The sequence below is a fragment of the Stigmatopora argus genome, chromosome 1, assembly GCF_051989625.1.
Source record: "Stigmatopora argus isolate UIUO_Sarg chromosome 1, RoL_Sarg_1.0, whole genome shotgun sequence".
Lineage (NCBI taxonomy): Eukaryota > Metazoa > Chordata > Actinopteri > Syngnathiformes > Syngnathidae > Stigmatopora > Stigmatopora argus.
In genome coordinates this window covers 30283123-30298750 of record NC_135387.1, presented here as the reverse complement: position 1 = coordinate 30298750, position 15628 = coordinate 30283123, and the positions used below count along the sequence as shown (strand labels likewise).

The window sequence follows — 15628 nt, the reverse complement described above, 5'->3', positions numbered from 1 at the left end:
GCAACGTTACTTCCACTGCAACCGAACACGACAGATGTTGCCGTCTGTTGCAAAATGGCCGCCAATACATATCCCTACGATTCATCCGCCAGACATCTAACGTAATATACCTTGTTCCTAGCCATCACATGACGGTCAGCTGGTGCGCGTCACGTGCTAGTTCCTTCCCTTTCCAAGGCTAATATACTCGTGAAAGATGGCGGAAGCATTTCCGTGCACCTGCTCCAGAATAGCCCGACTTATTCTACTTTTTTCCTTCGTGTTAGCCCATTTGAAGACGGCGAGCTCTACCGTGCAAGTGCCTCTTGTCATTTGGTCCAACCGGAGGTAAATATATTACTTTGTTGCCCCGAATGAAGGCCTGTTTGTTACGGTAATGCTAATGCTAACGCTCCGAAGCAAAACTAACTTCTCACTTACGTCTAAGGAGAACCGAAAAAACACATATTCGCTATAGTTTGTGTGCTAAAGTGACGTAATATTCCTATTCAAGTGGTAAATTTTAAGCTATATGTCTTGTATGTGTTTGAAAATAGGCAAAACATGGAAAAAAAGTCCATAGTCTCAAAGTTGAATTGATTGAAGTTGAATTACGAGACATTTCCACTGATATTTTGTATTATTCGTTTTTTTACGAGCACTTTTGGGAACTTCTGGTTATTAAGCCTTTGAAAATGTTCCATTTTCTTTTCCTGTTTTTTCCCGAGGGGTTATAACTGTGAAAAAACGGAAGTCCCGGACACTAAAACGTAAAACGAGTCAAATTTGCCATGATGACGTACTAGAGTTGGTCATTTTTTGTCCTAAAATTCCGAGTCCGAATTCTGACTCGATTCTGATAATGTTTTCTTACTCGTATTTCACAAATCTGACCGTGTAACGTCAGAATTATTAGTATATGATGAAATATATCATTTTTACGATTTCAGAACTCTTTAACAGTCCAAATGTTATTTGAATGATCCTTGTCCTGCATATTTTTATAAAATTCATTTTTTTGTCGTGCAGTTTACCTCTCGCGGCACCTTCCCCGGCGGGCCACATCCTGTCCAGCGATGGCCTCGCCGGTTACCTGGGCTCCGCCTTTGGCCCGGGTGCCCACACTGTGCTTCTCTTCCTGCAAGACGAGGTCAGCATTAATCCTCCCTTGACTCCTAATCATTTTTCCCTCAAGATTTCCCTTTCTGTACCGTTTTTTTTTGGTGAGGTACAGGTTTAGCCCAGAATATGGGATTTTGCGCCGTCAAACAGCGCCCTCGTGCGTCCAAGTACCATTACCGCTTTTTCGGTGTCCGGGGAAAACTAGTAGATTGGATTGGATAACTTTATTCATCCCGTATTCGGGAAATTTCATTGTGACAGTAGCAAGAAAAGGCATAGTTATAAGTTAGACATGCACTATGTTGGGTTTCCCCGCATATATACTGTATTTGTCGCTAAAAAATGATGACTGAATCCAGGGTGTGGCTTATATGCGCGTAAATACCGTATTTGTCGCTAAAATATGATGACTGAATCCAGGGTATGGCTTATATGCGCATAAAAAACGGTATTTGTCACTAAAAATGATGACTGACTCCAGGATACGGCTTATATGCGCATAAAAATCGGTATTTGTCGCTAAAAAAGGATGACTGAATCCAGGGTATGGCTTATATTCGCATAAAAAATGGTATTGGTCGCAAAAAAATTATGACTGAATCCTGGGTACGGCTTATATGCGCATAAAACGGTATTTGTCGCAAAAAAATGATGACTGAATCTAGGTTACGGCCTATGTGTGCATAAAAAATGGTATTTGTCGCTAAAAAATGATGACTGAATCCAAGGTAAGGCTTATATGCGCATAAAAAATGGTATTTGTCGCAAAAAATGATGACTGAATCCAGGGTACGGCTTATATGCGCATAAAAAATGGTATTTGTCGCAAAAAATGATGACTGAATCCAGGGTACGGCTTATATGCGCATAAAACGGTATTTGTCGCTAAAAATGATGACAGAATCCGGGGTGCGGCTTATATGTGCATAAAAACGGTATTTGTCGCAAAAAAATGATGACTGAATCCTGGGTATGGCTTATATGGACATAAAAAACGGTATTTGTCACTAAAATATGATGACTGAATCCAGGGTGCGGCTTATATGGACATTAGAAACGGTATTTGTTGCTAAAAAATGATGACTGAATCCAGGGTAAGGCTTATATGCGCATAAAAAGCGCTATTTGTTGCCAAAAAATGATGACTGAATCCAGGGTAAGGCTTATATGTGCATAAAAACGGTATTTGTCGCTAAAAAATGATTACTGAATCCAGTGTATGGCTTATATGCGCATAAAAAACGGTATTTGTGGACTTGCTGTAATGTCGAATTTTTTTTTTTTTGCCTTCAGCTCAGCGTGGACGACTTCACCGTCTTCGGGGGGGTGTTCGGAAACGAGCGGGATGGTGCCTTTGCGAACCTGCGGGTAAGTTTTCAACACGGTCAAATTGTATTATTTATTTTTTTCCTAACCGCTCGTTACTCGCCATCCAGGCGTCGCTGCGGGACTCGGCGTCCTCGCTGACGTTCCCCGCCGTGGCGTGCTCGCCCTCCTCGGCGCTGGCGCTGCTGGAGCGCCGGCTGGGCGTCCCGCCCACGCCGGTGGACGCCGACTCGCTGTCACGCGCCCGCCTGGAGACGACCGTCGGCAACTTGCTGTTGGTGGAGCTGCCGTCTTGCGCGAGGTGACGTTCGCTGAAAAGCGGCCCGCTTGGGTTTTGGGGGCGGAGTTAAGTGATGTCTTTGTTTTTGCGGTCTAGCTCGCAGAAGTCTTGCAAGGAAGTTCTACGTGATAACGGTAAGAGGGAGAGATCTCAAAGTACAGTAATCCCTCGATTAGCGCGAATTCACTACTTTGCGATTTTATTTTTCTGCTATTAATTATTTGAAATATATATATATATATATATTTTCAACTTCAGTCCTGAGCCCTTGTAGCAAGACTGGCTTCAGCTTATGAGTTTCAGTGGATTTTCAGATTTTTTATGAACTTTAAAAACATTTTAATTTTTTTATTTATTTTTATTTATTTATTCTTATTTATTTTTGTTTTATTTATTTTATTTTTTTATTTTTTCATTTATTTTTATTTGTTTTTGTTTTTTATTATTATTTTTTATTTATTTTTGTTTTTATTTGTTTTATTCTTTTTGTTTTATTTATTTATTTTTATTTGTTTTTACATTCCATTTTTAATATTTAGTTTTTTTAAAAGTACATTTTAATAAATGTATATTTTTTTATAACTCAAAATTGGCGGCAAACAGGAAATATTGTTAAATCTATCCTGATTTTTTTTTTACATTAAAAAATGCTTTTAAAACAAACAAACAGAAAAAAAAACATTAAATATATATATTTTTATTTATAGGTATTTTTTTTTTAATCCAAAAAAGAATTTTAAAAAGCCTAAATATTCTCTCTACATAGCATGCTAAATCTTCATTGGAATTTTAGCAATAAACATGAAGTCGACCCATGATTTACTTTGGCAGGCCGCTTATGGTCCCCGTGCCACCGCTTTGACACCTAAGAATCCGGCAGCGAGTCTACAATTGGTTGAAAAAACCCAAATTAAGACTCGCCCTTCTGATTTTTCCCCGAGCTGAACTCCTAAATTGACCCTAAAGTAACTTTAGCGCTACTGCCTTCCCAATCTGGCAACCCCGCTCCCTTCTCCATGCTTGACTTTCCCGGGTTGCCAAACATTTATTCCTCCTGTATTTTTCAGACGCCATCCTGGCCGATGTCACCAGCGTCATGGCAACCAAAATGCTGCCGTACACCGCCATCTACACGGGGGTCCGACCTTCGAGAGTAAGCTCCGCCCACCTGACGCGCTCCCTAAACCCGCGGACGGCTAACCCGGTGGAAAACCCGCAGGTGATTCGAGAGCGGGAGACGGTCGCCCTTGCCGGCGCCACTCGCTCGCTACTCCAAGCTCCGCCCCCCGACGTGAAGGCCCCGATCATTTTCAACGGGACCGGGGGCGGGCCCTGCATCATGCTGTGGGCGCAGAACCTCAACGTCAGCTTCTCGCCGTCGCCCAAGTGGACGGACCTCGCCGCCGAAACGCCCTCCTTGGCGGGTTCGCGCTGCGGCGCCGACAGCGCCTTGTGAGTCCATACGAACGTAAGGCTGTCCTGAAACATGCCTGATGGACTTTTTCTTCTTGTTTTCATCCCAGGCTGGTCCTCCAGTACTCGTCAGGCATTAGCCTCAGGTATGCCCCTTTTTCAATTCCCCTATTTTACACTCTATAAGACGCAAATATACTTACTAATTACTATAACTTGATATACGGATCAATATTGCTTCATCATTGTATGAAATTCCCATTAGCGCTTTGTATTCATGAGCACAACTCCTAACCGCTACAGGCCATCTAGTGGATGGAGGACACAACACACTACTCCTTCTAAAGCGCCATCTAGTGGCTAAATGCTACTAGGACTCAGCATGAAAGTAAAAATAAATAAATGAAATAATTATATATATACACATAATATATATATATATATATATATATATATATATATATATTATTTATATATATTTTATGTATATATATATATATATATATTAGTGACTAGATGGAGCTTTAGAAGTAGTTTGTTGTGTTCTCCATCCACTAGATGGAGCTGTAGTGGTTAGGCGTTGTTTTATACATCCGCTCAATTCTAGTGGATGTACAAAACAACTCCTAACCACTACAGCTCCATCTAGTGGATGGAGAACACAACACACTACTTTCTAAAGCTCCATCTATTCTAGTGGATGTACAAAACAACTAAAATTACAACTACAGTAATCCCTCGATTATCGCGAATTCACTACTTGGTGATATTTTTCTGCTATTATAATTATTTTTAAATTTATTACAGTAATCCCTTTAATATCGCGGCTTCAGCCTTCAAGATATTTTTCCTGGGGGAATTTTTTTTTTTTTTTTTAAGTTCATAAAAATGTGAAAATCCACACTGAAACTCATAAGCAGAAGCCACGCCCCTTTCCTCCGCTTGCTAATACTCAACACTGAAGTAAAAAAAAACGGTTAATGTAGACCAGACATGGGCGCGATAATTTTTATTTATTTATTTCAAATATATATTTATTTTATTATCATTATTATTATCATTATTATTATTATCATTATTATCATCATCATTATTATTATCATCATTATTATTATCATCATCATTATTATTATTATCATCATTATTATTATTATTATTATTATCATCATCATCATTATTATTATCATCATTATTATTATCATCATTATTATCATCATCATTATTATTATCATCATCATTATTATTATCATCATCATTATTATTATTATCATTATTATTATCATCATCATTATTATCATCATCATTATTATTATTATCATCATTATTATTATTATCATCATCATTATTATTATTATTATCATCATTATTATCATCATCATCATCATTATCATCATCATCATTATCATCATCATTATTATCATCATCATTATTATTATTATTATTATTAATATTATTATTATTATCTACTTTAGTGCTGATTCCAGTAGCAAGCAGAGAACTTTCAGCTTGCGAGTTTCAGCATGGATTTTCACATTTTAATGAACTTACAAAAAAATGTAATGAAAAAATAAAAAATAAAAAATTCCCCAGAAAAAAAACTGCGCTGTAGTGAAGCCGCGATATTTGAGGGATTACTGTAATCATTAAGAAAAAAAAAATAATAGCGGAAAAATATCGCAAAGTAGTGAATTCGCGATGATCGAGGGATTACTGTAATACTTTTTTAAAAAATTAATAGCGGAAAAATATCGCAAAGTAGTGAATTCACAATAAGTGAAGCCGTGATAACCGAGGGATTACTGTACTTTGAAGTAGCTTTGTTTTGCCCTCTCTTTCAACCACTGTACTTTTACTGCATACATAAAGTCATTTTCCTGCATTTTGACTTTGCAGCTTCGCCATGAGTCAGCGCTTTTACCCGGTGTCCGCCCGGAACTGGTTCACGCTGGACTCGGTGCAGCTGCGCTCCAACGGCACCACGGCCACGTTCACGGGCGGCCGCGCCATCTCGGCGCCATCCGAGTATTCCTTCCGCTGCCAGACGGTGGCCAGCTTCGGGGACGCCCTGCTGACCCTCAATTCCAGCGATCCCGCCCTCGCCAATTGGAGGCTCCGTTTCGTCGACTTTCAGGTAAACAAACAAAAAAAATGGCGAGAAAAAAAACGTTGTTAGTGAGGATAAACAATATACAGCGGTACCTCAACATACGAGCTTAATGCGTCCCAAGACTGAGCTCGTATGTTGATTTACTCGTCACTCAAAAGAACGTTTCCCATTGAAATGAATTAAAAACAAATTAATTTGTCAAAACCCTCTGAAAAAACACCCAAAACAGGATATTGGATTGCAAAAACATTTTGATTTGTTCTAATTCGCCATCTATTAACAAAGTAACACATAACTAGTGGTTTAATACTACTAAAATGTGTTTAATAGTAATAAAATTAGGGAGAGACTTTTTGCACGGCAACGCGTTCGTAACATAAAATAAACAAATTTAAAAGAAGTGGGATTACGATGCAGATACACTTAAAAATATGGTTAATCTAACGGGTCGGTTGGTCAATGTCCAGTTAAAAAAATATATACAGTGTTACCTCAAGATATGAGCTTAATTCGTTCCGGGATTAAGCTCGTATGTCAATTTACTCGTAACTCAAAAACTCAAACGGAGTACCCGGAGAAAACCCACGCAGGCCTGAGGAGAATATGCAAACTCCACACAGGTGGACGTGACCTGGATTTGAACCCAGGACCCCAGAGCTGTGAGGCGACACGCTAACCCACATGTGTCAAAGTGGCGGCCCGGGGGCCAAATCTGGCCCGCCGCATCATTTTGTGCGGCCCGGGAAAGTCAATGATGAGTGGCGACTTTGTGTTTTAGGATCAAATTAAAATGAAGAGTATAGATGTATATTACGTTTCCTGATTTTCCCCCTTTTAAATCAATCATTGTCATTTTTTAATCCATTTTTTCTGTGTTTTTATTTCAAAAATCATTTTGTAAAATCTAAAAATATATTTTAAAAAAGCTCAAATAAACATTGTTTTAGATCTATAAAAAAACGGAATATTCAGGGCTCTTAATCCAGTTATTTTAATCCATTTATAAAAATTTAAAAAAATCTAAATATTATATCTAAAATGGGCCGATGTATATTAAATTTCCTGATTTTTTTCCCCTTTTTAAATCAATAATTGTAATTTTTCAATCATTTTTTTCTGTGTTTTTAGTTCAAAAATCATTTTGTAAAATCTAAAAATATATTTAAAAAAAGCTCAAATAAACATTGTTTTAGATCTATAAAAAAGGGAATATTCAGGGATTTTAATCCAGTTCTTTTAATCCATAATTGTAATTTTCTAATCCATTTTTTTCTGTGTTTTTAGTTCAAAAATGATTTTGTAAAATCTAAAAATATATAAAAAAAGCTAACATAAACATTGTTTTAGATCTATAAAAAACGGAATATTCAGGGCTTTTAATCCATTTATTAAAAAAATCTAAATATTATATCTAAAATGGTCCGACCCACGGGAAATCGAGTTGACGTTAAAGTGGTCCGCGAACACAATTTTTTATTTTTTAGATTAGATAACTTTATTCATCCCGTATTCGAACACAGACACAGGAAAATACATTTTAGACATAAATAAATAGGTAGTAAATAAATAAATACATGTGTTTTCTTGACTTTTAAAATATAGCAATTGACTTTATTCACATCTAACTTTGTTCTGCAAAAAATAAAATGGCGACTTATATGATGACGCAATCTGACTCCACCTTTTCTAGATTCAAGGCTTCGGATTGGCCAACGGGACCAATTTCTCCTACGCCAGCGACTGCGCCGGCTTCTTCACGCCGGCCATTTGGATGGGGACCCTGACGTCCCTCCTCATGCTGTCCATCCTGCTCTACGGCCTGCAAATGATCACGCAGCTCAACACCATGGACCGCTTCGACGACCCCAAGGGCCCGTCCATCTCTGTGCCTCAGTCGGAGTGAGGCGCTAGTAGCGCTACGTAGCCCGTATGCTAACGCACACTCCTTCCCTAGTGCCTAAACTGTTTTCTTGCAGGAGCTCGCTGCAAACTTTTAACCTTATTTTCCAGACCGTAAGTCGCCTCAGCCAAAGAGTACGCCATCAAGAGGTGGGAAAAATAATTGCTTTTTTGGGGGGTGCTTTTTTATTATTTTTATTTTTTTGTATTGTTTATTTTTATTTTTTATTTTTTGATTATTTGTTTTATTTTTGATTATTATTTGTTTTATTTTTGATTATTATTTGTTTTATTTTTTATTATTGTTTATTTTATTTTTTGATTTTATTTTTTAATATTATTTGTTTTATTTTTTAATATTATTTGTTTTATTTTTGATTATTATTTGTTTTATTTTTGATTTGATTTTTTATTATTATTATTTAGATTTTTATTGTTTTTATTGTTTTATTTTAGATCATTTAATTTGGGTTATAATTTTTTTATTTTAGATTATTATTTTATTTTTGATTATCATTTTTTTTTTTTTGATTATTATTTTTATTTTTGCTTATTATGATTTTTATTTTAGATTTTTTTTTGATTATTTTTATTTTTGATTATTATTATTATTTTAAATGTATCACAAACCAATTTTGCGGATGAGTGGTTAGCGCATCGGCCTCACAGTGGTGGTCCCGGGTTCAAATCCAGGTCGGTCCACCTGTGTGCATGTTCTACCCGGGCCTGTGTGGGTTTTCTCCGGATACTCCGCTTTCCTCCCACATTCCAAAAATAAGCATGGTAGGCTGATTAGACACTCTAAATTGGCCCTAGTTATGATTGGTTGTTTGTCTCAGGGTGCCCTGCGATTGGCTGCCTCCGATGCCAGTTGGGATAGGCTCCAGCACCCCCCGTGAGCCTAGTGAGGATAAAGTGGTTGAGTGAATGAATAAATGGAAACTATGGGTGGGGAGAAAGTGGGACACAGGTCGCAGCCATACCCACGAAAGTGCCGCTTATAGTCCAGAAAATACGGTAGTCTGGAGGATTTAAAAAAAAAAAAAAAATTATATATATATTTTTTCCACCCCGATTAATACGACTACATGCTTTAACCCTTCAACTACCTGAAGTAGATTTTTACCAAATTTAAAATAGTAAGTGTCGTGTTGTTTAGAGTCTGTTAATCACCCGCTGCAAGAAATAGTCCCCCGCTGTAAAACATTTGTTCAAATGACGAGCGTGGATGAAAATTTTTCTTGAACTTTTGTGGCTTTTATACTAACAAAAATTGTCATTTTTCAAGGATCAATATTCATAATTAACGGGAATGACCCTAGAATCCTCATTGATATATTTAGAAGTAAAAAAAAATGCTAAATGAGGAAATAGAACCGACGTAAAGCAATTTCCTCCCAGCAGAAAGTAAATAATATTAAAAAATAAAAATATTAATATTTCAATTTATACACGCTTAGTAGTTTTACCATATTTGATGAGAAATATCTGCCACCCTGTACTATTTCTTTACTGCGCTAATTAAAGTTTTTATATATATTTTTTTGTTATTTTTAAACATTTTTTTGCTCCCTATCTTCCAACACCTTGACAATTAATTTAATAATTTATGATGTTTTCAATCCTCAAAAAATGTTGCGTAGTACAAAAATTCATTTTTTTGTTTATTTTGAGGATATATTTGTCATATTATTTTTGTTCCCCTTAAATAAAATAAATATTTAAAATGTATTTTTTTTATTGCTAGTCATTAGTGCAATCGACAGGAAGTGACTTGGAATGTCCCAAAATCAGCAGGAAGTGACTTGAAATTCACCCAAATCAGCAGGAAGTGATCCCAAAAATGACTGAAATCAACAGGAAGTGACCCAGAATGCCATAAAAATCAACAGGAAGTGACCTGGAATGCCCCAAAATCAGCAGGAAGTGACTTGAAATGCACCCAAATCAACAGGAAGTGATCCCAACAATGACTGAAATCAACAGGAAGTGACCCAGAATGCCATAAAAATCAACAGGAAGTGACCTGGAATGCCCCAAAATCAGCAGGAAGTGACTTGAAATGCACCCAAATCAACAGGAAATGATCCCAAAAAATGACTGAAATCAACAGGAAGTGACCCAGAATGCCCTAAAAATCAACAGGAAGTGACCCAGAATGCCCTAAAAATCAACAGGAAGTGACCCAGAATGCCCTAAAAATCAACAGGAAGTGACCTGGAATGCCCCAAAATCAGCAGGAAGTGATCCTGAAAATGACCGATAGCAACAGGAAGTGACTTGAAAAAATGGGGAAAAAACATTTTATTTCAACTTTCAAGAAGACAAAACATGAACTATCGTCTCTTTTTAATATTTAGAAAGACAGAACATACATTTTAACAATTTTTTATTCACAAAAAAAAAGTTATTTATCCATAAATGACTTTTGACAACAAATGTTTCAAAATGACACTTAGAAACGAGTGCTTGAAGACAGGAAGTGGCTGAGAAATCCTGGTAACCATGACAACGAGCCAGGTGGATTCCCCCACCCCCCCCAAAAAATGAAAGTCTCAAAACTTGGGCCTTATTTCTTCCTCCTCACTTTGGGTTTCTTCACAGGCCTCAAGTACGGGTTGTCAATCACGTTGTCCTCGCAGTTTTTGGTAGGCGGAATGGCGCCCCCTGGAGGCAGCATGGCGTTTTCTTTGTCCACCGCCAATTCGTCCTGAAAAAGAAAAAAAGGTATGCACGGCCTATTGTGAAATGTGAACCCAGTTGGACGCCCCCTGGTGGGTGATTGTTGCAAATGGATTCTGGCAACAACTCATTATACTTGTATATGTGACAATAAGTGTAAAAATAATAATAATGCAATAAGGGAATTTTGCACTCCCGAGCCCCGCCCTAATGTGTGTGGGAGGCGGCTTACGTTCATGAGGTTGCCGGTGGTGTTGTCGCCGTCCGCCTGGTCGTCCTGCTCCAACGAATCCGTGTCCTCCAGCGTTTGCAGTTCCAGCTCGGACGGCAAGAGGGCGCTGAGGTACGGGATGGCGCTCGGCTGCGCGGCGATCACTGAGGGCCACAGCGGCAAGAACGCGGTTGAGAAATGGACGCCGTCGTGCCTTGTAAATTTTGTGTTTTTTCGACTGGGTCGCAGGCTGCATTTTGGGGCATGGTGGGGTCACTTCCTGTACATTTTGGACCACTAATGGGTCACTTCCTGCAAATTTTGGGCCACTATGGGGTCACTTCCTGCAAATTTTGGGCCACTACGTGGTCACTAACTGCACATTTGGGGGCATTATGCTGTTACTTCCTGTACATTTTGGGTCACTACGGGGTCACTTCCTGTACATTTTGGGCCACTATGGGGTCACTTCCTGCGCATTTTGGGCTACTACGGGGTTACTTCCTGCACATTTTGGGCCACTACCGGATCACTTCCTGCGCATTTTGGGCCACTACGGGGTCACATTTTGGGCCACTATGGGGTCACTTCCTGCGCATTTTGGGCTACTACGGGGTCACTTCCTGTACATTTTGGGCCACTCACTACGGGGTCACTTCCTGTACAATTTGGACCACTCACTACGGGGTCACTTCCTGTATTTCGGGCCACTACAGGGTTACTTCCTGCACATTTTGGGCCACTACGGAGTCACTTCCTGCACATTTTGGGCCATTACAGAGTCACTTCCTGCACATTTTGGGCCACTACAGGGTCACTTCCTGCACACTTTGGGGCATTATGGGGTCACTTCCTGAACATTTGAGATCATTTCCTGTTCATTGTTCACTTCCTGGTGATTTCTGGTATTTTCGGGTTACTTCCTGTTTACTTCCTGTTTACTTGCATCACTTCCTGTTGGTTCTGGGAAAGCCCAGCACCGAGTGATTGAAACAGATTGGACGTCCGTCCCAGTCCGCGGACGCCAATGGGTTCTTCCCACAAATAAAATGTTTGCCCCACATATTTGGGCTCCGCCCACAATAATTCCGCCGCGTGACTTACAGGGGAAGGCGGTGACGTCATCTTTGAAGAGGCTCTGCGTCTTGCTGGTCTTGGCCATAAAGCGGGTGAGCGCTCTCTCCACGTCCCGCCTCTGAGTGGCCGCTTTCTCGCGCACCACCTGGTAGTCGGACACGGGCTCCCGGAATGTCTGCGCGTGGGACGAAGGTAAGGAATCCACGTTATTCCCGGAAATACGCCGCAAATTTTCGGCCCGCAGGTTTTTTGGGTAACTAAAATAAGAATAATAATGAATTTTTCTGAGCTGCTTGTCAAGTGACACGTTGATCTTGGACACTTCAAACGTCATTCATTTTCTAAAACCACATTCTCGCAAAAGTTGCGGGGGAGGAGGGTGCTGGAGCCTATCCCAGCCAACTACGGGCACCCTGAATCGATAGACAAACGCTACACAGTGAGGACCCTCCTGGGATCGAACCCACGACCCCCGAACTGCGAAGCCGATGCGCTAACCGCTTAAAAATGTGTTCCGCTATTCTACGCTTCAATTCGGCGTCCTTTCGACGCAAAAAAATAGTTTGGGACTCACGGGGGTTTTGATGTAGGTGTGCGGGTCCGGGAATTCTGGGTAGTGGCCCGGGATGTGAGGCGGGTGCGTGCGTTTGAGTCCGGCCGACAAGGCTTTGGGGGTCATCGGTTGGTTGGTGACCGGAGCTGAAACAAAACGTACGGACATTTTTACGGTGCCTTTCCATGTGGTTAAGTCGGGGGATATTAGGGGGAGGAGCTTCTCACGTGCGGTGATGACCATCCTCTGCGAGCGCTTGGCGTACACGGGCAGGGTGTCCACGTTGAAGCCTGCGCGAAAGAAATTAATTGACAAAATCTTTAAAAAATATATTTAAAAAAAACAATGCTGAGACTGAACAGCAGGGGGTGATATGTTTAATGTAAATCCATGTTGGTGATTATTTCCAGATTGAAGGTAAAGGCTTTGCATTCACAATATTAATAAATATTGAAGTTAATATTGAAATAAAATCATTAAAAATAGGAAAAAAACTGCAAATATTCAGTTTGATTTATTAATTTTTTTATTAAAAACATGATTTTGAAATAATGTGCTTTTGGTGATAAAATTGGGGGGATAGCTACCGTATTTTCTGCCATATTAGCCGCCCCCGCGTATAAGCCGCACCCTTAAAATGGTTGAATCTGACTATTTCTCTCATATAAGCCGCCCCCTAATGGACAATTTACACCTCCATATTCATGCTTTTAATAGGGAGTACAAATATACAAAAAATATTTAAAAAATTGATGTTAATATTGAAAAAAAAATAAAATAAATCAGACAAAACCAGCAAATATTCAGTTTGATTTGTTTAGATTTATTTTTATTAAAAACATGATTTTTAAATAATGCGTTGTAGGTGTTAAAATTGGGGGTGATAGCTACCATATTTTCTCGCATATTAGCCGCCCCCGCGTATAAGCCGCACCCTTAAAATGGCCTTAAATGGTCGAATTTGACCATTTCTCTCGTATAAGCCCCCCTGATTGACAACTTTCATCTCCATATTCATGGTTTTAATAGGGAGTACAAATGTACCAAAAATACAACAACAAAAATACAAAAAACATCTATACCTCTACTTACAAAATGAATTAGTCGCTGAAAATCCAAGATACAAAAAAAGTTTTGGAACCAATACATTCAATTGAGAACATATATATTAATATATTAAATTTGCATAATTCAATCCACCATCTTTAATCCTCGCCACTATAAAACCTTTAAATGTCAAGTCGAATTTATGCGCATATAAGCCGCACCCTCAGTCATCAATTTTTTGAGCGACAAATACGGCCTATATGCGAGAAAATACGGTAAATTAAAAGAAACTCACCCATTTCAATAAGCGTCAGCACCGTATCGGAGAGAGTCGGGACGCTCCTGGCCGTGTGTTCGCAATACGATTTGGCACAGCGTCCGATTTCGGTTATATCTGAAAAAAAAAATGGCGTCACGAATCAAGATGGGGTCACGTGACTTTGATTGGACGAGGACTTTTGAACGTACAGCTCTGCATCATTTCGGTCAGCGTTTCCACGGCGACTTTCTCGGCGGAGTCGAACCCGCACTCGGTCAGGAGGGCGCTCACCGCTACCTGTAGGGTCCGCCGTCGAGCCAGGTGGTAATTCTCCAGGGGGCTGGTGGCGGCTTTAGCACCACCCGCGCGCTAGCAAAGCACAAAAAAGCCACTGTTTCACTTTCATTTTTACATTTAAAATCAGTACTTTTCCTTTTTTAGCTTAATTTTTTTAAATCAAAAAGGAAATATTTCATGTTTAACCCTTTCATTTGAAAAAATATTATTTTTTAAAAATAAACAAAAATAGTTTCAACTAATTTTACTATTTTAAATTATTTTTCAAAACGAAAATTTAGAAAAACTAATGAATAAAACAGACATTTACTCTTCCCCTTTTATTTTAATAAAACTCTTTCCCCTTTTATTTTTGAATGTCATTTTTAAAATATAAACACAGTTTCACCCAATTTTACTATTTTAAATTATTTTTCAAAACAATAATTTATAAAAACTAATGAATAAAACTCTTTCCCCTTTTATTTTGTTAATGTATTTTTTTAAATGTAAACAAAAAAACAGTTTCCCCGCCAATTTTACTGTCTAAAAATATGTTTCTAATCTGCAATTTTTGAATGTATTTTTTTAAATTTAAACAAAATATTAGTTTCCCCGAATTTACCATCTAATTTTTTTTTAACTGAAATTTAGCAAAACTAATAAACTAAATGGAGACATTTACTCTTTCCCATTTTAATTTTGAATGTAAACAAAAAATAGTTACCCCAATTTTACTGTCTACAAATATTTTTAAATGTAATTTTTAATGTAAACAACCCCCCCCATTTTACTGTCTAAAAATATTTTTCAAATTTGAAAATTTTGAATGTATTTTTTAAATGTAAACAAAAAAATTGTTTCCCCGAATTTACTATCTAAACATTTTTGTCAAATCTGAAATTTAGTAAAACTAATAAACAAAATGGAGACGTTTACTCTTTCCCCTTTTATTTTTGAAAGTAAACAAAAAATAGTTCCCCAAATTTTACTGTCTACAAATATTTTTAAATGTAAACAAAAATTGTTTCCCCTCAATTGGACCATCCCAACATATTTTTTCAAATCTGAACATTTAAAAAAGTACTAAATAAAACAGACGTTTACTCGTTTCCCCTTTTATTTTTTAAATGTAAACAAAAAATAGTTTCCCTCCTATTTTTTTCAAATCAGAAATTTAACTAAACAAATAAAACGAAGACGTTTACTCTTTTCCCTTTATTTTTCCATCTAAATAAATAGAACATTTACTAATTTCCCTTTTAAATAATTAAAACATATTAAAAATGTTTTCCCCCGATTAATTGCGTCACCCTAATTTGACGTCACAGCCCCGCGAGTAAAACGTAACTACAACGTGGCTCACGAAAAAAAAAACAAGAGTTCGACCCTTGAAT

The 15628-nt window shown here is 38.1% G+C and overlaps 3 protein-coding genes across 4 annotated transcripts in view; 2 read left to right on the top strand and 1 right to left on the bottom strand.

Moving 5' to 3' along the window:
* Positions 1-127: 127 nt before the first annotated feature.
* Positions 128-10852, top strand: LOC144086229 (V-type proton ATPase subunit S1-like). Its single transcript, XM_077616098.1, has 11 exons — positions 128-327; positions 1009-1129; positions 2395-2469; positions 2538-2728; positions 2804-2841; positions 3775-3860; positions 3927-4159; positions 4231-4266; positions 6014-6251; positions 7918-8276; positions 10731-10852. The coding sequence occupies exons 1-10, from the start codon at positions 197-199 to the stop codon at positions 8128-8130; spliced, it is 1362 nt and encodes a 453-aa protein (XP_077472224.1). The 5' UTR covers positions 128-196; the 3' UTR covers positions 8131-8276; positions 10731-10852.
* Positions 10407-15628, bottom strand: part of taf8 (TAF8 RNA polymerase II, TATA box binding protein (TBP)-associated factor) — a 5660-nt gene continuing 438 nt past the window's right edge. Inside the window, exons 2-8 of the mRNA XM_077616088.1 lie at positions 14165-14324; positions 13992-14090; positions 12877-12939; positions 12671-12795; positions 12124-12271; positions 11041-11183; positions 10407-10836 (exon numbers count right to left, since the gene is read on the bottom strand). Coding sequence (XP_077472214.1) covers positions 10696-10836; positions 11041-11183; positions 12124-12271; positions 12671-12795; positions 12877-12939; positions 13992-14090; positions 14165-14324 — 879 coding nt within the window. The 3' untranslated portion in view covers positions 10407-10695. The remainder of the gene's footprint in view (positions 10837-11040; positions 11184-12123; positions 12272-12670; positions 12796-12876; positions 12940-13991; positions 14091-14164; positions 14325-15628) is intronic.
* LOC144086193 (LIM domain and actin-binding protein 1-like) overlaps positions 12142-15628 on the top strand; it is a 20502-nt gene continuing 17015 nt past the window's right edge. The window contains exon 1 of one of the 2 annotated variants that reach the window (XM_077616058.1): positions 12142-12288. The gene's annotated coding sequence lies outside the window, so the exon portion shown is untranslated. The remainder of the gene's footprint in view (positions 12289-15628) is intronic. The other variant, XM_077616041.1, reaches the window with a different exon arrangement.

Coding starts and splice junctions, on each gene's coding strand:
- LOC144086229 (XM_077616098.1), top strand. CDS start 197: ATGGCGGAAGCATTTCCGTGCACCTGCTCCAGAATAGCCCGACTTATT. Junction 4,267..6,013: donor TCGTCAGGCATTAGCCTCAG/GTATGCCCCTTT, acceptor TTGACTTTGCAG/CTTCGCCATGAGTCAGCGCT. Junction 6,252..7,917: donor TCCGTTTCGTCGACTTTCAG/GTAAACAAACAA, acceptor CACCTTTTCTAG/ATTCAAGGCTTCGGATTGGC.